A 25,347-nucleotide genomic window follows, 5' to 3' on the forward strand; every position below is an offset into this window, starting at 1 on the left:
AATGCATTGAAATTTGAAGATGCACCAAAGAAAATGAATAAATCTGAAAAATTTATTTAGTCTTTTTTCATGTAAAAACAACAGAAAAGTAAGATAAATTTGTCATATATAAATTTAATGACATTAGTCTTATTTTTATTATATATATATTACATGTTTTTCATTTGGAATGTTAAATGATGTTTGACTCGATTCTATTTTTATGCTACCACTTTTATAATTTTAAGTTGAATTCATTAACCAATTCAACTTTAAAATTTTGATAATCTATTTTCTATTAAAATAACATAAATCTTCATGGAGCTTTTCTCATTGACTAACTTATTAAAATAAGTGGAAAAATTAACATTTTAAACACTATACCAACTAAAATAGTCATATAAAAAGAATGAATTAATATCAATTTTTACTATGTCTTAAATTATTTATCGTATTTATATTTTATATATCCTTTACGAAAATATAAATTAAGAGGATCTTTTGATTATTTTGTTCCTATTATGTAATTTTTTTACCGAGATATATGTAATTTTAATTGATAATTAATACGAATGAGAAAATGATAAAAATAATTAATTTTATTTTAAAATAACAAATAATTTAAATTTTAGATTGAGTGAAATAAAAAAAATGAATTAATTAAACAAATTATGTTTTCTTAGGTTTCTATTAAAATTTTATATTAAAAAAGATAATATTTTATTTAGTTTGATTTTATTAAAAACAAACAAATTAAATCAAATTTTATCTATATATATATATATATGTGCGTGTGTGTGTGTAATTTTTATAAATAATTATAAAGACTTTGCTATCTTTAGAAATTTCCTTGCATTTGGGCCTAGTATAGATCCAAAAGGTCAGTCGTTTCCATCAAACCCTCGTTCTTTTTGCTAAACTCCGATCACTTTCTGCAATCGCCGTCGATCTCCGTCGCGTAATCTCACCGAACAATGTTTCGACACGGTTCTCGATTCCTAGCCAGAGCCACCACGATGACGTGGCGCCGTCCATTTGCAACCGACCTGCAGGCGGAGTACGTTGCTGATTCCAACTTCACGGAAGCTTGGAAGAAAGTTGTTCCCAATGTGGACCCACCGAAAACTCCATCTGCGTTTATGGCTCCTAGACCGGCTACTCCATCGTCGATTCCGTCTAAGCTCACTGTCAACTTTGTCCTTCCTTACACTTCTGAACTCTCTGGTAAAGAGGTAATATGGATAGTCAACTCTTCCTTTTGAATTCCTTCATTTATGATATGTGATAGGTGTTTGCAATGTCGGAGCTGTACGAATCCTCAAGGAATGACGGTAAAGCATCTAGTTTTCGATTTGAATTATAGATTTTATTGATTTGGAATTTTTTTATGATTACAAATATGTACAAAATGTTTGAGAAGATTGTAGTGATAAAAAAAAACTGTTTGACTTTCCAAATGGTGATATTGTAGTATAAAATAGAAGAAAGGGAGTACTATACTCCATCTAGATTCAACTGATTTGTAGTTCATGAAGTTATGCAGAAAAAATGTTATTTTGCATACTTAAATGTACATGGATCCCAACTCCATAGTTGCTGTTGAGGCAAGAGAGGGTTGGAAAGAGGTTCAATGCCATCTTCATAGCCTTAAGGTCCTCAACTCCCAAGAAGATTGAAGCTGTGGAGTTTTAGGGATTTCTGGCCTGTAAGTTTGATTGGGAGCCTCTACAAGATTATCTCAAAGATATCAACCGAGAGTCTCAAAAAGGTGGTTTATACTGGTGTACAAGCTGGTTGATAATGACATATGGATTTATAAGGGGAAGGCGAAACATGGATGTTTCACTAATAGGTAATAGCCAATGAGTGCCTAGACACAAGACAATTAGGGAATGCACCGGGAGTCCTTATAAGTTAGAAATTGAGAAGGCTATGCTCATGTTAAGTGGAGTGTTAATGCCTATATGCTTAAGGAAATGGGTTTCAATAGAATATAGATAAGCCGGGTGAATTTTTATGTGAGCATTGTTAAGTGCTCTATAATCATAAATGGAATTCTTGAAGCAATCTTTTTTGTTTGAAGTGACTTGAAACAAGGAGATCCCAATTTCCTCTCCATATTCATTTTACTGATGGAAGGTTTCAGCAGAATGTTGAGAGTGAATGACATAAATGGATGGTTACGGGGATTAAGTTTAACAAACAACTAATGTAATATAAAAGTCTCTCACCTATAGTATGTGGATGATGCCCTCGTCTGTTGTGATGATGTAGAAGATCAATTAAGTCATTTGAAATTGATTCTAGTCTTTTTGAAGCAAACTATGATCTTTATATTAAATGGAAGAAAAACCTGTTATCAGTCAATAAGGTGCCAAACAATGCTAGCTTGGTTGGAATTCTCGGTTGTCTGATACTTTGCCCACTATGCATTTGGGTTTCCTTTAGGTTCAAGACACAAAGTTGAAGGGATATAGCAAAGAGGGTTGGAAATATATGAAAAGCAGCTTGAAAGCCTGAAGAAATCATACATATCCTTTGGTGAAGTATTAGTAATTAATAACAGTGTGTTGGATTCTTTACTAACTTGTGTGATCTCCTTGTTTCCTTTGCCAGCCAAGATTGAGAAAGATAATTAATAAAGTGAGAAGAGATTTCTTATGGCAAGGTAATAATAAAGGGAAAGATAATTAGTAAAGTGAGAAGAGATTTCTTACGGCAAGGTCATAATAAAGGGAAGTCCTTTAGCTTGGTCAAATGGAATACCCTTGTCAAGAATAAAAAAAATTGAGGATTGGGTATCAAAGATCTAAGGGTTTAGTAATGAAGTGGCTATGGGGATTCAATTATAAAAAAAGAGGCCTGTTAGAGAAATGTACAAGAACAAAAAGAGAAGAATTAAAGCACAAACTTAAAAAGTTCACTCACTTAATTTGGGTGAATTACTAACATCCTGCCATGTTAGCACTAGGTGTCCACGAGACATACCCATGTCAAGTTGAATTGTCTAGTTTATCACTGGGTAAGTTCAAGTATCAAACTGGCAGTTGGGGCCAAATTTGAGGGTCTGTCCATCTATTTGGCCAAAAAATGTACCAAGTTTAAGTGTCTGTCCATTTAGTTGGCCAAAAATAAAGCACTCCTGGCTCCCAGAATCTTGTCTACTTGGCTAAATGGGATACTAGTTCATTCAAATGGGCTCAATGCTCAAGTTTTTGAAATATTGGTACAAGTCTACATTGATTTATTTAAGTCCAAATATGTGGATTAGGTCTAACTTCATCTTTGGATTGAACACTTAATTTGGGCTTTACAAATTAAATAAGTTCAATTTATTAGTTTTAAGCTTAATGGCTACTTCATTTGGAGGACCAAGCTCATGCCTATGTATCTAATGACATGACATTCCAATCAAGTTACATGCCAATAAAATAATGTCATGTGTGGAAGTGATGTGGCATGACAAGTCAACATAAAGATGAATCGAAGGTTGCCAAGTGTTCAGATAACATGGTTCATCCAATCAAATACAATCTTATCACATAACATTTGTGATAGGTTTGATGACTCATTTGAACCAATCAAATTGAAGAAAAAAGATTGTACTCGTTACAAATTCCTTTATCCTACTACTATAAATAGTGTCTCCATAAGGCCAAAAAAAACAAAAATACATCAAGCAAGCTGAATGAAAGCCACATAAATTCCAAATAAAAACATGCCTTTTCATCCATGATCAAATCCAACAACAAAGTTGTTGTTAAGATTCTTGAGTAAAAGAATCAAAGAATGTCATTTGTAGATCTTGTGACATTCTAGGAATCATAACTCATATTGCCTCTTTATATTGTTATCCCATGGATGGGAATATCCCCTGAGATTAGTTATCCCACCATTTATATGAGATAACTAATCCCATCATTTTAGTACAAATAGTGGGATAAATAATTCTGGAACTAATTAATACCTCTAACCAGATATAGGGTACAAAAATCCTGCATTTTATCCCAACATTGTTATCCCTTATCCCTTGTACCAAACGACCCCTAAGTGTCTCTTGCCAAGTCGTAAGAAGGAGACACTTATATACTTCTCCGTAGAGCTTCAAGAAGAGAGTGCTTTGTGTACTTCTCTCTTAAAAGCTTGAATAATGGACATGCTATGTACTTCTGCCCCATCTCACGTCAAAGCTTGAAATATGGAACACTTCACGACTTCTTGGTGAATGTTTGAAGGATGGAGCACTCCATGTTTTCCTTCATCAAGTCGTGTTAAAAAGGTGCTTCAATGCGCATGCACTTTATTGTCAAGTTGCAAGTGAAGGTTGTTCCACTTAAAGGGTGGGATGTTTGACGTATTTCTCTGCCAAATATTGATTAATGTGATGCTCACATACTTTCCACCAAATCTTGAAGGATCAGATGCCTCGTGTACTTCTCCTTTGAGTCTCGAGAAGAGGACGTTTCATACACTCATTCGCTAATGCAAGAAAAGTATGTTCCACATACTTTTTTGTTACAAATTGAAATGTCAGAACACACAATTTACATCTTTCGTTAAAGATTGGATAGGTTGAAACATGCCATGTACCATTTCGCTGGAGCTGGGATGGGAAACTCTTTCAGCACTCATATGTAAGCATCAAAAGAGAAAAAGGAAAAAGAAATTTGTCCGACTAGGCATGCCAAATTTTTTTGTTGAACACAAATTCAAAATATTCAAGATAAGAAAAGGTTACAAATTACAATATTTAGTATTATATAGAGACGATACGAGCTACAATCTCTATGATAGCACTGGATCTACAAATGACATCTCTTTTGATTCTTCTTACAAACATTGATTCAAAGGCTCTTGGCTTATTATGGAAGGGATGAGATCTACCACAAACTAGGATTTTAGATTAACTTTCATGAACAAAAGAATTGAAAACGCCTGCTTGAAGTCTTGACTTGAACTTTGTTCGATTTATTGCTGACTAAGATCGCAGATGTAGAAGAAGATTTTGAAAATGCTTTTCTTTAGAGCTCCTCTAGCTTTCCTTTAGCTTGCTTGATGTATTTTCAAATTTCTTTGGCTGTAAGAGGATTCCTATTTATAGTTGCACGAGAAGGTAGTTCGTGATGAATTCTTCAATTTGATTGGTTGGCTTGAGTCATCAAATCTATCACAAAAGCTGTGATAGTATTGTATTTTTATTGGTTGAATCATGTTATTTGTACACTTTTCCGCCTTTGATTGGTCTTTACGTTGACTTAACATGCCACATCATTTGAGCATGTGGTATTGTTTCATTGGCCTATGATTTGACTTGGATGTCATGTTTTTGAATATGTCGCTTGAGTTTGGATGTCCGAATGAAGTAGATCTTGGACTTGAAATTAATGAAATTTACTTCTTTTATTTGATAAGTCAAATAAATTATTCAACCCAATGAAACTGGATGTAAGTTTAATCCATGTAATCAGACTTAAAAACTAATCGAATAAATTTTAAGTGCTTACAATGAGATAGATGGTTACTGGTGTACCAAGAAAACTAGAACTACTCATAGGGTGGCAATCTAAAAGAGTATAAAATCCTTGCGTACTGATTAAAAAGAGATCTGTGCAGCCCATAGTTTTGGAGAAAATTAGTTTCAAAGTTGATGATGGTAGGAAGATCTTATTGGGCATTAGCTTTTGAAGTAACAATTTCAAGATCTTTTCAGATAGGTATGGTTAACTGAAGTTTTTTTTGGAAGATTGTAGAACAGATGAGCTTAGAACATAACATATAGAAGGCATTTGAATGACTGATGAACCCAGTAGCTGAACTCTATAGTTCACTGGTTTCTTCTCAAGGTTTTCTCTAGTAGTGAAGACAAGTTACTATGGAGATTGGATAATACACAACAAAAGCTGCTGTACAGTTACTTCTTGCTATAGGATGCCGACAAGCAAGGATCAATAAATTGGATCATGTTATCGGAGACAAATACGGTAGACAAAAACGCCTTACACGGTAAGGTGGCTTGTTTCCATGGATTTTTGCTAAGGAAGCTTGCTTAACATGGATCACCTTTCAAAGAAGACATTTCCTGCTGTGTGATGTTACTTATGTGAAGAACAACCAGAAACTCAATCATTTGTTTCTACACTGTAAGTAACATACCAGCTATGACACCGTTTTTCCATATTTTTATGCCCTTGTTGGGCAATGCCTGACACTGGTGCAGACATTTTAAGATGTTGGAAAAGAAAGGTGACGAGCAAAAGAACGTTTTAAGATGTTGGAAAAGAAAGGTGACGAGCAAAAGAACGTTTTAAGATGTTGGAAAAGAAAGGTGACAAGCAAAAGACAACCAAATTGAAATGGAGGGAGTACTATCAAGTTAGTTGCCCCCAAGGCCTAGCTCAAGTGGCAAAAGGTGGAGGATTTGTGGCTTAGGTCGCAGGTTCATGCCCCACACCATGCAAAGCGAAGCCTGGTATTTAAGTGGAGAAGGGTAGAGGGGCGGGCCCATTATCCACCGAGTTTAGAAGGCTGTGATTGGTCCAAAGGGCGGGTCACAGATGGATTTCTCGGTTATCAAAAAAAAAAAAAAAACTATCAAGTCAGTTGAAGATATCAAATAAAATAAAAAGTGTGCCCTCTTTAATAGATTAAACTTTTAGATGGTGATCACACACCTCAATATTACATCAGAGTAGTTAGAGGTTTTATGTTCAAGTGTCATTGTCATAAAAAAATTTCAATGTGCTTGGCTCATGAAAAAGAATCAGGCCCGCATGCTAAAGTGTGTTGAAGATATAATTAAATAAATCAAAGTGCAACCATTCTAACAATTTAAGCTTTTAAATGGGTGACCACACAACAAATAGAACTACTCTTACTAGTTTGAGTTAAGGAGATGGGGCATATTTATAATTTACATTTTGGGAGACATTCTAAAATGTTAAGCAGGTCAAGTGGGACAATATGAGGACCCACTCTGGATATTGTTTTTATACTGTTTCCTGAGGGATCAATTGGATTACAGGAAGTTTTTGTGGCAATGACAGTGAGTCAAATCTAAGCTTCATGAAGGTTTTTTTTAAACTGCAGCCTTTTTGCATCTTAGGGCCTTGTTTGGATTGGCTTATTTTAGGTGTTTTTAAGCCAAAATAGCTTTTAAGCACTTTATAAGTGTGTGGGTTTAAAGAAGTGCTGTTAAGCACTTGTTTTTAAGCCAAAAAGACAAATAAGCCAAAAGCTAAAAGCCCGTCCAAACAGGCTCTATTCTTGCTAAATACTCTATCCGTCCCAAAATAAGTGTCACTTTAGCAATAAAAATTTGTCCCAAAATAAGTGTCACCTTAGGAACTTAAGACAAAAATTAGTATGTTTTTCCAAGTATACTCTTGTACTAAAGAACTACTTATTAGTCATGCTCAATTCTCAAGAAACATTAAATAGGGGTAACTTAGTGAACTATACCTTTCTATTTATTATTTTTCTTAATGAGTATGATTATTGCTAAAGTGACACTTATTTTGGGACGGAGGGAGTAGTAATTTCATGCAGAAATCCTTGTGAAATCTTCTTTTCTAGGAGTGAATTAGTTAGCAGTCATTGTTGTGGGAAAAACAACTAAGGACATGCTCTTCAATTTGTATATTTAAATTTGGTTTTTCTTGGTCTAAGTGATCAGTTTATGCTACAAGGCAATAATGCAACAACTTTTTTTTTGAAAATGAATAATGCAACAACCTTAATATAGCAGTTCAATTGGTCTTAAATTTATGCGGAGTCTTGCTGTCTTTTGACAGACTTGTCGTTATCAAAATTTGGGTTAATTTCCGAGGGTGCTCCACAAATTGTTGATAAGTTTCAGTTTCTTACTGTAGTCTCATTAAGTTTAGTATTTTATGCTGACTATTTAATAAACCAGAGACATTTTCTAGCTCAATGTTTCAACAGTTGTCAAATTATGTGGGAATACTTGTGTGAGGTTTAATAGTATGCTTATGATGAATGTGCATCAATGGCTCTGAAAATCTGATTCAAACTTTGATCACTCCTCTCTTTTGCATTATTATCCAGGTTGACATGGTTATAATCCCCGCAACGACAGGACAGATGGGTGTTTTACCTGGGCATGTAGCAACAATTGCTGAGCTGAAGCCTGGTATCTTATCAGTTCACGAGGGCAACGATGTGAACAAGTACTTTGTGAGTGGTGGATTTGCATTTGTTCATGCAAATTCTTTTGCGGATATAATTGCTATTGAAGCTGTACAACTTGATCGCATCGACCCCAATTTGGTTCAAAAGGGCCTCACTGATTTCACTCAGAAGCTAAACTCTGCATCAACCGATGTAGAAAAAGCTGAAGCCCAGATTGGAGTTGATGTACACAGCGCCCTTAATGCTGCTCTCACTGGTTAAGCAAACTGCAATACAGTCTTTGTCCTTGCTGAATTCTGTTTTCCTTTGTGTCCGATTGATCAAACTTCTTCACCCTTTTTGCATAAGCTGATAATGATGATGATTTCTGTTTTAAGTCGTGCATTACTCGAATAAATGATTGGGACAAGGTTCCTTGCATGTTTTATTTGCTGCTATATAAGCTGTAAGCTAAACTGCAGTAATGAGAATAGATTGTTCAAAAAGAATTATCCAGTTGTCTCATGCTCCCTAATTGCTATCTTGGGATGCACTTTTTGTGTTGGTTTCCAGTTCTCACTCCGTGCCTCTGTAATTGCTGTTACAGAGCTTTACGTACATTTAATTTCTGTCTATTTCATGCTGTCTGCTAAAGAAATAGACATAACGTTGTCCGATATTTTGAGTAAATGAGTAGTGTAGCGCGTTCAAACACATATTTCTTGTGTCAAACTTTCCATTCATGGAAACACACATTCTCTAGGAGGTTATGGCAAGAAATGTTACATTTGTTCTTTGAATAGGAAACAGAACAAAGAAAAAAGAAGGCAAGAAAGATGTTAAGTAAATTTAGCAATACAGAGGTTAAAAGAACTGGAAATCTAACAAAGATTTTATTTTCAAAGGCTTGAAGGAGCGTAGCCTCAAGACTTTTCTCTCTCCGATAACTTCAATCGGTATCTGTGCACCCAAACTATATGAAACCAGGAGGTGTGTAAAGTTGCTTAAGATGTTATATTGAGAACTTTTTGGTGTACACATCAAATGGCTTATCAGCAGTCAACTGGGGCTCCTGCAACCAGAAGGTAAACAATGAAATATTTATACTTCAAACATCATTTTGTGTAAGATGAACTGTTTTTCCTTGAGCTGAGGATCCCTTCTTTGTGTATATTGTTCCTGGAAATATCTATTTCTAGCGATAAGTAAATGTATTCATAAGTTATAGTTACCTGTCTCATCCCAAAGCCAGAGCTGCTTCTGCCGGTAGTTAGCATTGTGAGAAGAGAACTGGCGATTTTGCTTCCTAAATCACTATCAGAATTGCGGATGGAGGATCTGATGGCATTAAGAATACTTCCATAAGTAGTTCCTTGTCCGCGCTCAATTGCTTGGATGAAAGAGAAGGGCATTGCACCAGTTGACATGACCTTGGCCAAACTCTGTCATCAACAAGTAAGTCATTTAATTGGCTTTGTTTAGGTTGATTTACACTACTTAGGTTGATTAGCTTCAGATGAAAAAGTGAATTTTACATCTGTATCTGCTGACTTTTGATGATCATCACAACCACTGAAAGATATAGCCTCTCCTCCACTTGTTCCTTTCCATGCTCCTGATCGAGGACGATGGTCTTCCCACACATATTGTCCAGTTCTGCATTAAGAGTAAACGTTTTTAGAACAAAAAGTAGTAGTATCATGCACAGACCTGTCCATTCTACAAAGATATGGTAAATCTAGCATAGTACCACTGTGACAAGCATCTATGATGGCGTGAAGCTTAGCGCCACGAGGAAGAGGCCTAACTAGTGTTGCATTTAGTTCATCATCAACAATCATTCCTTTTTTTTCATAGTCTAAGGGGCAAAGTGTTTCATGTAAGCCATGACCAGAGAAATGAAACACCAGAGAATCCCCAGCTTTAACACCTTGCATTAGCCAATAAATTGCATATCTTATGTTACGTATAGTTGGAATTCTGTGTGGATCTCTTTCTTCTTCTGTAAGTGAGAAAATGGAAGATTAGAAGTTAGGAATATTGGTTAATATGAGCTTTGGTGGAATAGATAGGACAACTAGATGAAAAAATTGGTTCTATCACAAATAAGTTATTTTGTTGTTGTTGTGATGATTGTGGTATCTAGGTCAAATTGCACGCATCTTGACTAATTCATGGGGTGTCTACTACCTCTCATCAACACAAATATCAGGTAACTCTATCCACCAAGCTAAGGCTTAGACAGATGGGAAGAAACCACCTAGTATCGATAATGTCACTCCATTTATGCTCATTATACTAATGGTAAACAAATATTCTTTACACTGTCGGTGTATATAACTTAAATCTTTCTAACATAGCTCTTAGTGTTGAAGTTATACGTCGGTTAACGCTCATGAAATACCAACGGTCGCTTGTCCAACATAGTTAGTTACCTACTTGATCTCATTTCCACAGGTTATACAATCAAATCTCTTTAAAACAACGTTGTTGTATGGATATTGTTTGGTTGCTACAGCAAAATGCTGTCGTAAGAACCATATAATATGACCTTTCACAAACAATCGATTCCAAAAAAATAACTAATTATAATGAAATGTTGTTATAACGAATGATCGTTAAAAGAGATGCCCATATAAGGAATTAGCATTTCCTTTGGAGGCAACTCCCTTTTATGGAGAAAGCTATAATAGTCATATAAAGCATTGAAGAAGAACAAAGTGATGTGAAATCCTAAAGTGGTTCTCTTTCTTTAAAGTTGTGTGATTGAAGAAAGCTATAGCCTATAGGCATCTTTAAAATTTATTTTTTTGGGGAAAGTATTTTATAATGTGTTAATGGGACAACTCAATGAAATTCTAAAGTAGATTACGCTGTTTACACACATTAAACACACTATGCATCAGATGCTTAGTTCAGACCAAAAGAATCCACTAAGTTTGGATAAAATTCATATCTTAGTATATATCAGGTAGAAAAAGGGAACATTCTATAGTTGAGGTGTACAACAATAACAACATACCCAATAAAATTTTATAAATGGGGTCTGGGGAGGATCGAGTATACACAATCCTTATCACTACTTTGTGGAGACAGAAAAACTGTTTCCGAAAGACCCTCGACTCAATTGTCGATAGTTGAGGTGTATTTTGATAAATAGTTGGTGATAGTACAGTTTAGGTAGAAAACTTGCACATCTGATAGCTCAGATGTTCAGGTATGAAACTCAAAAAATAGGAATACTCTAGATGTGTTTTTGACTATTAAATTCAAAACATCATATCTCAAACAAATAAGATTAAAACTCAATTATTAACAATTGAAGTCATCATTCTATAATCCAGAACCTACAAAGTTAAAATTCTGGCTTCGTCTTTGACGGTAAAAGTGAATATTTGGCAAAAAAGTAGTAGTAATAAAAGAGAGAATATTTTACCAGTGAGCATTAGAACAGCTTCTTGAGGGAACTTGAATCGATTGACAAGCAAGAACTTCATACATTTAGCATTGATGCATCCTTGGAGCTCATCTTTAGTGTTTTTATATGTAATTCCAATAATCAAAGCCCTCTTCCGGCCAAAGGCCGGAGGAGGTTGAATCTTCTGTCCGGCTGTGGGAGATGCGCGGCCGTGTAACATAGGAAAGTAGTTATTCATGTATGATTTTAACCGGAATGTCTTTCGAAGTTCGATTGTGTCAGTCGATACTGTTGCGCAACAGATTGCGCAGCGTATCGACTGAGCACCACTAGGGAGTTGTAAGGTTGTGTGGCAATTGGTACACTCCACAAACTTCACCATTTTAAAATAAAATTTAAGAAAATTAAAAAGAATAATGAAGTTTGTGCAAGATTATGAAGAAAGATATAATAGAGAGATGAGATAGAGTTCAAGATTCACTATTTTGATATTTGGTTTAGCTCAATTGAGGGAGTAAGCATCTATTTATAAGTATTTCAAAAAGGGTTTAAGCCTAACATTGATTTAGAATTCGGAGTTTATGAGTTTTTATAATAATTTAAGTTAATACAATAATAATAATTAAGTTTAGTGTAAAATATTTCGTATATATCACTAAAAACTAGATTAGCTACGAACTTCATCACTAATAGCTCGTAATCACTAAATATGGACAGATTTTGCTATTTAAGCTACATAATTTGTCAGCCGCTAAATTTTACTTTTTAATATCGTGAGTATGTGCGTGTGCATATATATATGTATTGAAAATACAAGCTACTTAGTTCACGTAAATCGATAATCAACCCTCTTTATCCGCACTTGTTAAGCTATGTACACCGTCAGTATGTATTCTGTTTACACTATCAAATTACCCCAAGAATACTAGACACAACACCTTAGCAACCAACTAGTGCATCAACTTTTTAACTTTGAGTGGACAATTATACACAAAAAGCGATGATTCACTTGTTTCTATCTATATTGATATCGTGACATATAATCGAAATGATTCTCACTAGATAAATAGCTATATATATATATATATAATTAAAACGTTTTTTTTACTAGATAGTTATTTTCTTTTTCTTGAAAAAACCTTTTGTGAACGAACGAAAGAATAAAAAATTATTAATGAAAGTGAAAATTCGCGAAGTAGACAAAACCACATAGAAAAGATAATATGGCAAAAGTATAGAAAGCTAAAATGTGTTTTGCACAGTACTCCATGAGATAACATTTTAAATTATTTTACTAAGTTATGAATTTTAATAGTAGGAAAAGAACAAAGTATAAGATCCTCTACTCTATGCCATAAATCTCCCCTATAGCACCCACCATGAGATATATATAAGTTTTTAATAATTAGAAGAAGATTCCATTATAGGCATGACAAACACTTTGCTCCCCTAATAAGAATATATATAGAATAGGCAAATAATACATAAATATGTCTTTTAATTTAGCTTCAATTTGTATATATGTTTTTCGATTTTTGGTGTGTATAAATAGACACTTAAACTTATATAAAGTTGAAAAAGTAGACATATGCGTCCTATGTGGCCAATTTGTGTCCTACATGGCACATTCTATATGTATTTTATGTCACGTAGGATGCATGCGTCTACTTGTTCAAATTTATACAAATTTAAGTGTTACTGATGCACATCCCAAGTTAGAGAGTATAGATGTCAGTTGAGACCAAGTTAAAGGACATGTGTATGTATTATGACTAGAATATGTACGCTAATCTTACTCCTATACAAAAAGATAGAGAGGCTATATATTTTGATAGATAAATCATTTTCGACTTAAAATAAATGACTATTTCATGTAGGATTGAAGAGAAAATAACGATAAGAAAATAGTAAAGCGAAAAAAGCAGCAAGCAATAGTAAAAATTAATGAAGAATAAGATAATTAGTGAATACTAACTAATGCTACTAAATATGAAAAAAATGAGCAGAGGAGACTAGCTTCTCCCCCGTCGTAAAAGTAGATAGGATTTAATATTATTCTGTTTGCTTCAATTTGTTTATCACAATTACTATTTGAACAATTAAAGATATCTTTTTCAACCTCAATTTTTGAAATACTTTTTAAACATTTTTAATTGTTAATTGTGATTTATGATGCTTTTTAAATTATTTTTAAATATATAAATTTTATTTTAATAAATATTCTATATCTGAATTCAGATTGAACGTTAATTCATTTGACCCTTATACTTGGAATTAAGTCAAGCAAATCGCAAACAAAAGGAGTAGTATATTTGGTCATCTTTATAGTGTGTTGGAAGAATACAAACATCTTTGTTATATTATTTTTTATATACATAAGAAGGAGAAAACAAAGAAAGATAGTGAGATATATCATATTCTTTGAAGTGCGATTTTTTAAATTCTACGTAAATACAAAAATGTTTTATACCCATATTACCTTGTTAAAGGAAATATTTTTTCTTATGGAAGCTTTAACTTTTCTCTTAATAATCCCTAAATATGACACATGACTTTCCAGTTTCCACCACCATTAACTTCATTGATTCTTGTTTTAATGGAATAATAATAATGATTATTATTATCATTATTATTTGGCAATTTAACACGAGATAAACTATTGAAATTCAAAATATCTTTTGCTATATTCCATTTAGGGGAAAAAGCAATTTTAGTCCTTGAATTATTGCTTTATTTCCATTTTAGTCCCTATGATATTCGGCTAACACAAATTTAACCTTCAGTTAAATAAAAAAGGTAATTTTAGTCCAATCATTAACAGAACCACAAACACCTTGATGAAATAACTAAGTTTTATTTGAACTTCCCCTTAACCATTTTTCTTTTCGTCCCAATTTATATGACATAGTTGCGAATATCATCATTTTATATTTGGCAACTAGTTAACTGTATCATTCCATTATTTTTTTATTGAATCTTTCTTAACATGTTATTCTGAAGAAAAATCAATTAAAAGTAAACACTAACGTGACTTTAATAAGGACAATTTAATAAGCGGTGAAACGAGCACTAGTGAGACTACACATCTAGCCCCAATAAATTATTTATTGAGTATATCATTTGTAGTATCTGAATTACCCCGATAGAAATAAATAGTGTGATTTCTTAATTTAACTATCGTTAATAATTGGATATATATCATCCTTTTACTTTAATGAAAGGTTAAATCTGCGTAGTCGAATATTACATGGACTAAAACTAGAATAAGAAAATAATCATGGATCCAAAAAGCTATTTCCATTAGTATAAATTATCTTTGATAAAATTAGTATTTTATGTTTAGACGGTACATAAAAAATGTGATTGATGGATTAAAATGACATAAAGCTAAGATAGAGTGTCAAAATAATAAAATCAGGACAAGTTAAAGAAGTTGTATATGTGTTTGGCCAAAAATTAAAATAATATTTGAACATAAATGAATTTTATCGAATAAAAGAAAATTTTGCAAGGCACATTATCGTAATGGCTAGATAGAAGAAGATTTAATACTTCTTTTGCAGAAGGAAGGACATACATAGGTGACTAAGGGTGAGGCCATAATTTTGACTTTTTGAGGTCTCCAAAAAAAATTATAATAGTGAATTTTATGATTTTATTTCATTTAAAATAATATTAAAAATTGTTAAAAAACACAAACTTATACATATAAAATAAAGAAATAAAGATTATCTACTTCTTATCAAAAATATTTTAAAACTTTAGATTAAATAATTCATAACTTAATATTAATAAAAAAAAAACTACCATAACATCCAAGATTATGCATTGAACAAATGACAACATTTTATTGACTATAATTAATCCTTACTTTTATAAATAACAAAATTACTATTTAAACTTAAAAGCTTTATATTTTTTTAGTATGCTACACTAAAATAAGTATCTATGTGAAATAATGTTGACACTAAATTTTGACCCTTTACAACATAAATTAATTATCGAGCTTCTTCAATTTCAAATGATTTCAACACTTAATTAGCAAATTGTATTACTTTGTTAAAATTAAGAAGTTCATATAAATTAATTAAATATTTAATTCGTGTCTCCAATTCGTTAGGAAACTTCTCGAAGGAAATCTGTCCCTTCATTACATTTATTTCTATTCTTTGTACCCAAAATTAAATCAAGGTTGGTCAAAATTCTCAAGCTAAATCAGGCCCAAAACCTCGATCTGCTCAACTCTATGAAAGCCACGATCTGCTCAACTCTATAAATAGAGTATGATTTTTTCTTATTAAGTCAAAACCAACTCCAAATAGAATTACAATTCAATCCCTTTCCTAATAGAATTGAAAATCAATTAAAGAGAATAATTCCAATCTTTTTCAAAGTAGGATTAGGTCATGACCTTTGGCTGAAATATGAGCAACATCATAGCCCAACAGGTTGGTCAAGGTTCTCAAGCTAAATCAGGCACAAAGCCACAACCAGCTCCAATTCCTTATCCTTATAGGCACCTCTATCCCTCATAGAACATGTACACATATCTCTACAACGACTCAAGAACAAAGACGAACCCTAAGCCCCAAATTCAAAATCGACATACCAAATCCTCCATCCCCACTTTGATTCTGTACATCGTCATTAGCATGAATATGAAGCCACCTGAATCTTTCCCTAATGTAATGTTCCTCAACCCTAGTACACAGCGCCCTTAATGCTGCCCTCACTGGTTAAGCAAACTGCAATACAGTCTTTGTCCTTGGTGAATTCTGTTTTCCTTTGTGTCCGATTGATCAACTTCTTCACCCTTTTTGCATAAGCTGATAATGATGATGATTTCTGTTTTAAGTCGTGCATTACTCGAATAAATGATTCGGACAGGGTTCCTTACATGTTTTATTTGCTGCTATATAAGCTGTAAGCTAAACTGCAGTAATGAGAATAGATTGTTCAAGAAGAATTATCCAGTTGTCTCATGCTCCCTAATTGCTATCTTGGGATGCACTTTTTGTGTTGGTTTCCAGTTCTCACTCCGTGCCTCTGTAATTGCTGTTACAGAGCTTTACGTACATTTAATTTCTGTCTATTTCATGCTGTCTGCTAAAGAAATAGACATAACGTTGTCCGATATTTTGAGTAAACGAGTAGTGTAGCGCGTTCAAACATATATTTCTTGTGTAAACTTTCCATTCATGGAAACACACATTCTCTAGGAGGTTATGGCAAGAAATGTTACATTTGTTCTTTGAATAGGAAACAGAACAAAGAAAAAAGAAGGCAAGAAAGATGTTAAGTAAATTTAGCAATACAGAGGTTAAAGAACTGGAAATCTAACAAAGATTTTATTTTCAAAGGCTTGAAGGAGCGTAGCCTCAAGACTTTTCTCTCTCCGATAACTTCAATCGGTATCTGTGCACCCAAACTATATGAAACCAGGAGGTGTGTAAAGTTGCTTAAGATGTTATATTGAGAACTTTTTGGTGTACACATCAAATGTCTCATTAGCAGTCAACTGGGGCACCTGCAACCAGAAGGTAAACAATGAAATATTTATACTTCAAACATCATTTTGTGTAATATGAACTGTTTTTCCTTGAGCTGAGGATCCCTTCTTTGTGTATATTGTTCCTGGGAATATCTATTTCTAGCGATAAGTAAATGTATTCATAAGTTATAGTTACCTGTCTCATCCCAAAGCCAGAGCTGCTTCTGCCGGTAGTTAGCATTGTGAGAAGAGAACTGGCAATTTTGCTTCCTGAATCACTATCAGAATTGCGGATGGAGGATCTGATGGCATTAAGAATACTTCCATAAGTAGTTCCTTGTCCGCGCTCAATTGCTTGGATGAAAGAGAAGGACATTGCACCAGTTGACATGACCTTGGCCAAACTCTGTCATCAACAAGTAAGTCATTTAATTGGCTTTGTTTAGGTTGATTTACACTACTTAGGTTGATTAACTTCAGATGAAAAAGTGAATTTTACATCTGTATCTGCTGACTTTTGATGATCATCACAACCACTGAAAGATATAGCCTCTCCTCCACTTGTTCCTTTCCATGTTCCTGATCGAGGACGATGGTCTTCCCACACATATCGTCCAGTTCTGCATTAAGAGTAAACGTAAAACGACTACTAATAGTTTGGACAGGAGTAAGTAGAACAAAAAGTAGTAGTATCATGCACAGACCTGTCCATTCTACAAAGATATGGTAAATCTAGCATAGTACCACTGTGACAAGCATCTATGATGGCGTGAAGCTTAGCGCCACGAGGAAGAGGCCTAACTAGTGTTGCATTTAGTTCATCATCAACAATCATTCCTTTTTTTTCATAGTCTAAGGGGCAAAGTGTTTCATCATAACCATCAACTTCATCTAAAGTGTAGTTCCTTTGTTGTAAGCCATGACCAGAGAAATGAAACACCAGAGAATCCCCAGCTTTAACACCTTGCATTAGCCAATAAATTGCTTTCCTTATGTTACGTATAGTTGGAATTCTGTGTGGATCTCTTTCTTCTTCTGTAAATGAGAAAATGGAAGATTAGAAGTTAGGAATATTGGTTAATATGAGTTTTGGGTGGAATAGATAGGACAACTAGATGAAAATATTGGTTCTATCACAAATAAGTTATTTTGTTGTTGTTGTGCTGATTGTGGTATCTAGGTCAACTTGCACGCATCTTGACTAGTTCATGGGGTGTCTACTACCTCTCATCAACACAATTATCAGGTAACTCTATCCACCAAGCTAAAGCTTAGACAGATGGGAAGAAACCACCTAGTGTCGATAATGTCACTCCATTTATGCTCATTATACTAATGGTAAACAAATATTCTTTACACTGTCGGTGTATATAACTTAAATCTTTCTAACATAGCTCTTAGTGTTGAAGTTATACGTCAGTTAACGCTCATGAAATACCAACGGTCACTTGTCCAACATAGTTAGTTACCTACTTGATCTCATTTCCACAGGTTATACAATCAAATCTCTTTAACAACGTTGTTGTATGGATATTGTTTGGTTGCTACAGCAAAATGCTGTTGTAAGAACCATATAATATGACCTTTCACAAACAATCGATTCCAAAAAAATAACTAATTATAATGAAATGTTGTTATAACGAATGATCGTTAAAAGAGATGCCCATATAAGGAATTAGCATTTCCTTTGGAGGCAACTCCCTTTTATGGAGAAAGCTATAACAGTCATATAAAGCATCGAAGAAGAACAAAGTGATGTGAAATCCTAAAGTGGTTCTCTTTCTTTAAAGTTGTGTGATTGAAGAAAGCTATAGCCTATAGGCATCTTTAAATTTTATTTTTTTGGGGAAAGTATTTTATAATGTGTTAATGGGACAACTCAATGAAATTCTAAAGTAGATTACACTGTTTACACACATTAAACACACTATGCATCAGATGCTTAGTTCAGACCAAAAGAATCCACTAAGTTTGGATAAAATTTAAGTTATATATACTGACAGTTCATATCTTAGTATATTTTAAGCAGAAAAAGGGAACATTCTATAGTTGAGGTGTACAACAATCAGTGGCGGATCTATGATGGGTTGTGGGGGTGCCACACCACCCCCGAACTTCGACGGAAACTCTATATATATATATATATATATATATGTATATATATATATATATATATATATATATATATAAAGCGTGTCACCCATAGAACAAAACTCGCATGTGGTGCCACGGTAGGAGGGCAACTTTAGAAGGCTGATGTTGCGGGTTCGAATCCCATTTGTATCTATTTTTTTGAGAAATTTGTTGCATACGTTTTTTAAGAAAAAAAAAAAGGCTCCAAACACGTTTTTTAAGGAAAAACAGCTGGCACAATTTTTTATTTTTTTTTATAATTGTTATTGACTTAAATTAAATTAATTACATTATTACTTCTTTGACTTTTCTTTTATTTGATTAAATACTCAATAAAAGTGTAATATCTTATTATTTATATTTTATTGATTGATTTATGATATATATCGAAAAGACGAATAATTCAATCAAATATAAAATTAATTTAATCGATAAGTCTATTTGGCACCCACGAACTCTAAATCCTGGGTCCGCCACTGACAACAATAACAACATACCCAATAAAATTTTATAAATGGGGTCTGGGGAGGATTGAGTATACACAATCCTTATCACTACTTTGTGGAGACAGAAAAACTGTTTCTGAAAGACCCTCGACTCAATTGTCGATAGTTGAGGTGTATTTTGATAAATAGTTGGTGATAGTACAATTTAGGTAGAAAACTTGCACATCTAATAGCTCAGATGTTCAGGTATGAAACTCAAAAAATAGAATTACTCTAGATGTGTTTTTGACTATTAAATTCAAAACATCATATCTCAAACAAATAAGATTAAAACTCAATTATTAACAATTGAAGTCATCATTCTATAATCCAGAACCTATAAAGTTAAAATTCTGGCTTCGTCTCTGACGGTAAAAGTGAATATTTGGCAAAAAAGTAGTAGTAATAAAAGAGAGAATATTTTACCAGTGAGCATTATAACAGCTTCTTGAGGGAACTTGAATCGATTGACAAGCAAGAACTTCATACATTTAGCATCATTGATGCATCCTTGGAGCTCATCTTTAGTGTTTTTATATGTAATTCCAATAATCAAAGCCCTCTTCCGGCCAAAGGCTGGAGGAGGTTGAATCTTCTGTCCGGCCGTGGGAGATGCGCGGCCGTGTAATATAGGAAAGTAGTTATTCATGTATGATGTTAACCGGGATGTCTTTCGAAGTTCGGTTGTGTCAGTCGATACTGTTGCGCAACAGATTGCGCAGCGAATCGACTGGGCACCACTAGGGAGTTGTAAGGTTGTGTGGCAATTGGCACACTCCACAAACTTCACCATTTTAAAATAAAATTTAAGAAAATTAAAAAGAATAATGAAGTTCGTGCAAGATTATGAAGAAAGATATAATAGAGAGATGAGATAGAGTTCAAGATTCACTATTTTGATATTTGGTTTAGCTCAATTGAGGGAGTAAGCATCTATTTATAAGTATTTCAAAAAGGGTTAAGCCTAACATTGATTTAGAATTCGGAGTTTATGAGTTTTTACAATAATTTAAGTTTATCCTTCGGGGTGGCCCAGTGGTTTGGGCTTGGGACTTTCATGTTGGAGGTCTCAAGTTCGAAATTCCTTGCTAGCGAAAGCAAGGGGTTTGCCTTTTGGGTCGAGCTCGTCGCACCAGGCTTGCCTAGTGCGGGTTACCTCTCCTATGTGGTTTACGAGCTATTGCATAGGAGCGGGGGTTTTACCCTGTGCGCACCCAAAGGGTAGTGGCTGCGGGTTTTCTCTTGTCATCAAAAATAAAATAAAATTAAGTTTAGTGTAAAATATTTCATATATATCACTAAAAACTAGATTAGCTACGAACTTCTTCACTAATAGCTCGTAATCACTAAATATGATTAACGACAAATTTTGCTATTTAAGCTACATAATTTGTCAGCTGCTAAATTTTACTTTTTAATTTCGTGAGTATGTGCGTGTGCATATATATATATGTATTGAATATACAAGCTACTTAGTTCACATAAATCGATAATCAACCCTCTTTATCCGCACTTGTTAAGCTATTTACACCGTCAGTATGTATTCTGTTTACACTGTCAAATTACCCCAAGAATACTAGACACAACACCTTAGCAACCAACTAGTGCATCAACTTTTTAACTTTTGAGTTGACAATTATACACAAAAAGCGATGATTCACTTGTTTCTAGCTATATTGATATCGTGACATATAATCGAAATGATTCTCACTAGATATATAGCTGTACATATATATAATTGAAACATGTTTTTACTAGATAGTTATTTTTTTTTTCTTGAAAAAACCTCGTGTTAACGAATGAAAGAATAAGAAACTATTAGTGAAAATGAAGATTCACGAAGTAGACAAAACAACATAGAAAAGATAGTATGACAAAAGTATAGTAAGCTAAAAAGTGTTTTACACAGTACTTAATTAGATAACATTTTAAATTATTTTACTAAGTTATGAATTTTAATAGTAGGAAAAGAACAAAGTATAAGATCCTCTAGTCTATGCCATAAATCCCCCCCTAGTACCCACCATGAAATATATATAAGTTTTTAATAATTAGAAGGAGATTCCATTATAGGCATGACAAACACTTTGCTCCCCTAATAACAATATGTATAGAATAGGCAAATAATACATAAATACATCTTTTAATTTGGCTTCAATTTGTATATATGTTCTTCAATTTTTGGTGTGTATAAATAGACACTTAAATTTGTATAAAGTTGAAAAAGTAGACATATGCATCTATGTGGCCAATTTGTGTCCTACATGGCACATTCTGTATGTATTCTATGTCACGTAAGATGCATGTGTCTACTTGTTCAAATTTATACAAATTTAAGTATTACTTATGCACATCCCAAGTTAGAGGGTATGGATGTCAGTTGAGACCAAGTTAAAGGACATGTGTATGTATTATGACTATAGAATATGTATGCTAATCTTACTCCTATACAAAAAGATAGAGAGGCTATATATTTTGATAGATAAATCCTTTTCGACTTAAAATAAATGACTATTTCATGTAGGATTGAAGAGAAAATAATGATAAGAAAATAGAAAAGCGAAAAAAGCAGCAAACAATAGTAAAAATTAATGAAGAATAAGATAATTATCGAATACTAACTAATGCTACTAAATATGAAAAAAATGAGCAGAGGAGACTAGCTTCTCCCCCGTCGTAAACGTAGATAGGATTTAATATTATTCTGTTTGCTTCAATTTGTTTATCATAATTATTATTTGAACAATTAAAGTTATCTTTTTCAACCTCAATTTTTGAAATACTTTTTAAATTATTTTTAAATATATAAATTTTATTTTAATAAATATTCTATATCTGAATTCAGATTAAACGTTAATTTATTTGACCCTTATACTTGAATTTAAGTCAAGCAAATCGCAACAAAAGGAGTAGTATATTTGGTCATCTTTATAGTGTGTTGGAAGAATACAAACATCTTTATTATATTATTTTTTATATACTTAAGAAGGAGAAAACAAAGAAAGATGTGAGATATATCATATTTTTTGAAGTGCGATTTTTTAAATTCTACGTAAATACAAAATGTTTTATACCCATATTACCTTGTTAAAGGAAATATTTTTTCTTATGGAAGCTTTAACTTTTCTCTTAATAATCCCTAAATATGACACATGACATTCCAGTTTCCACCACCATTAACTTCATTGATTCTTGTTTTAATGGAATAATATAATGATTATTATTATCATTATTATTTGGCAATTTAACACGAGATAAACTATTGAAATTCAACTTGGTAGAAGCTTCTATTGAGAGGTTTGACTTTGTAATTAATATTGAGAGAATAAAACATGCTATAACCTTTTGCACACAAAATGTTTTCTAATTTTTTGGTATAAAGTTTTTTCAATATTGTAATTCAAAATATCTTTTGCTATATTCCATTTAGGGGAAAAAGCAATTTTAGTCCTTGAATTATTGCTTTATTTCCATTTTAGTCCCTATGATATTCGGCTAACACAAATTTAACCTTCAGTTAAATAAAAAAGGTAATTTTAGTCCAATCATTAACAGAACCACAAACACCTTGATGAAATAACTAAGTTTTATTTGAACTTCCCCTTAGCCATTTTTCTTTTCGGCCCAATTTATATGACATAGTTGCGAATATCATCATTTTATATTTGGCAACTAGTTAACTGCATCATTCCATTTTTTTCTTATTGAATCTTACTTAACACGTTATTCTGAAGAAAAATCAACTAAAAGTAAACACTAAGGTGACTTTAATAAGGACAATTTAATAAGCGGTGAAATGAGCACTAGTGAGACTACACATCTAGCCCCAATGAATTATTTATTGAGTATAGCATTTGTAGTATCTGAATTACCCTGATAAAAATAAATAGTGTGATTTCTTAATTTAACTATCGTTAATAATTGGATTTATATTATCCTTTTACTTTAATAAAAGGTTAAATCTGCGTAGTCGAATATTACATGAACTAAAACTAGAATAAGAAAATAATCATGGATCAAAAAAGCTATTTCCATTAGTATAAATTATCTTTGATAAAATTAGTAATTTATGTTTAGATGGTACATAAAAAAAGTGATTGATGGATTAAAATGAAATAAAGCTAAGATAGAGTATCAAAATAATAAAATTAGGACAAGTTAAGAAAGTTGTATATGTATTTGGCCAAAAATTAAAATAATATTTGAACATAAATGAATTTTATCGAATAATTTTTTTTTTTTGCAAGGTACATTATCATAATAGCTAGACAGAAGAAGATTTAATACTTCCTTGGCAGAAGGAAGGACATAGGTGACTAAGGGTGAGGCCATAATTTTGACTTTTTGAGGTCTCCAAAAAAAAAATATAATAGTGAATTTTATGATTTTATTTCATTTAAAATAATATTAAAAATTGTTAAAAAAAAACACAAACTTATACATATAAAATAAAGAAATAAAGATTATCTACTTCTTATCAAAATTATTTTAAAACTTTAGATTAAATAATTCAAAACTTAATATTAATAATAATAAAAAAACTACCATAACATCCAAGATTATGCATTGAACAAATGACAACATTTTATTGACTATAATTAATTCTTACTTTTATAAATAACAAAATTACTATTTAAACTTAAAAGCTTTATATTTTTTTAGTATGCTACACTAAAATAAGTATGAAAAAATCACACCATATACACATTTAAGAAACAATATTACGAATTTTAAACCTACTTTTAAAAAATTCTTACTTATAACAGTTTAATTACGAGTTATAACATATCAATTAAATTTAACTTTATTTAAAAATCAATTAAAATTTACTTTATTAAATGATTAATCTTTTTATATTTTTATATTATTAATTATTTAATTGTATTGATTGCAGTTCCTTTTATATAATTAATAGGTGAGAGAAATAATAGTAATGAGAGAGAATCAATTTGTAATTATCTATTACACCTTTTAAGAGATTTTTTAACTTATTCAAATAACTTTTATTTATTAATGACTATTGGGGCCTTTAATTTTTTTTAAAAAAATAAATTTATCACCGTATATTTTAACATGTAATTTTCTCTCTCTTTAATCTTTTTTTTTTTTTTTGCTTTTCTTGATTATTTTTTTTAAAATTTTGATATTGTTTTTTTTTTAATTTGATTTTTTTAGAATTAAGAATTCTATATTTTGAAAATTTGATTTCGTTTTTTATTTTAATTAATCTAAAACTTGATTTCTTGAGAAAAAAAAACCGTTTTACGTAAATTTTAAACTTGTTTTTGATGTGTTTTTCTATATCTAAAATATTGTTTTGTTGGTGAAATAAGTATATTTAATTCTGAAATTTGTTGATATATATGGATAATATGAGATCATAAAATCTTTAATAAAGACTTCTTAAGTTTAGCTTAAATATGATAAAAAAAAAATCACACTTGAATACGGAATATAAATTGAAGAGAGAGGAAAATATAGAACTTGTATTAATTATTGCAGTTTAGACTTTTAATTACATGTTTTGATTTTTGGGTGATGTATATTTCTTTTGCTACAATTTCTGACAACAATATTTAATATGCATTGTTTTACAACCAGATTTATTCTTCCCGGATTTATACCCGTTGGATACTAGTTTTATACATTTTTATATTTTGTCTTTGTTCTAAAATTTCAAGTTGGATACCAAGTGTATATAAATTGGATAAAAT

General features: G+C 32.1%; 3 protein-coding genes across 5 annotated transcripts; 1 reads left to right on the top strand and 2 right to left on the bottom strand.

Annotated features, from left to right (window-relative positions):
• The first annotated feature begins 812 nt into the window (after positions 1–812).
• Positions 813–16,490, top strand: LOC125869375 (ATP synthase subunit delta', mitochondrial). Of its 2 annotated transcripts, XR_007446813.1 has the most exons (3): positions 844–1,211; positions 8,044–8,452; positions 16,329–16,490. XR_007446813.1 is itself a non-coding variant. In XM_049549956.1 (2 exons), exons 1-2 carry the CDS (start codon positions 954–956, stop codon positions 8,386–8,388), a joined length of 603 nt encoding a protein of 200 aa, XP_049405913.1. In that variant the 5' UTR covers positions 813–953; the 3' UTR covers positions 8,389–8,659. The 2 variants fall into 2 exon arrangements, 1 of the variants encoding a protein (XP_049405913.1); XM_049549956.1 differs by lacking the exon at positions 16,329–16,490 and having other exon boundaries at positions 813–1,211; positions 8,044–8,659.
• On the bottom strand, positions 8,985–12,005 carry LOC125869377 (metacaspase-1-like). The gene is made up of 5 exons (XM_049549960.1): positions 11,543–12,005; positions 9,817–10,108; positions 9,642–9,762; positions 9,339–9,548; positions 8,985–9,178 (listed from the first exon to the last, which is right to left on the bottom strand). Exons 1-5 carry the CDS (start codon positions 11,904–11,906, stop codon positions 9,119–9,121), a joined length of 1,047 nt encoding a protein of 348 aa, XP_049405917.1. The 5' UTR covers positions 11,907–12,005; the 3' UTR covers positions 8,985–9,118.
• A 226-nt stretch (positions 16,491–16,716) lies between the features above and the next one.
• LOC125869372 (metacaspase-1-like) lies at positions 16,717–20,528 on the bottom strand. Of its 2 annotated transcripts, none has more exons than XM_049549953.1 (5): positions 20,060–20,441; positions 17,760–18,050; positions 17,515–17,635; positions 17,212–17,421; positions 16,717–17,051 (listed from the first exon to the last, which is right to left on the bottom strand). In XM_049549953.1, the coding sequence occupies exons 1-4, from the start codon at positions 20,424–20,426 to the stop codon at positions 17,250–17,252; spliced, it is 951 nt and encodes a 316-aa protein (XP_049405910.1). In that variant the 5' UTR covers positions 20,427–20,441; the 3' UTR covers positions 16,717–17,051; positions 17,212–17,249. The 2 variants fall into 2 exon arrangements, with proteins under 2 accessions (XP_049405910.1, XP_049405909.1); XM_049549952.1 differs by having other exon boundaries at positions 16,722–17,051; positions 17,720–18,050; positions 20,060–20,528.
• Positions 20,529–25,347: the final 4,819 nt, after the last annotated feature.

Source organism: Solanum stenotomum, chromosome 6, assembly GCF_019186545.1.
Source record: "Solanum stenotomum isolate F172 chromosome 6, ASM1918654v1, whole genome shotgun sequence".
NCBI classification, from domain to species: Eukaryota; Viridiplantae; Streptophyta; class Magnoliopsida; order Solanales; family Solanaceae; genus Solanum; species Solanum stenotomum.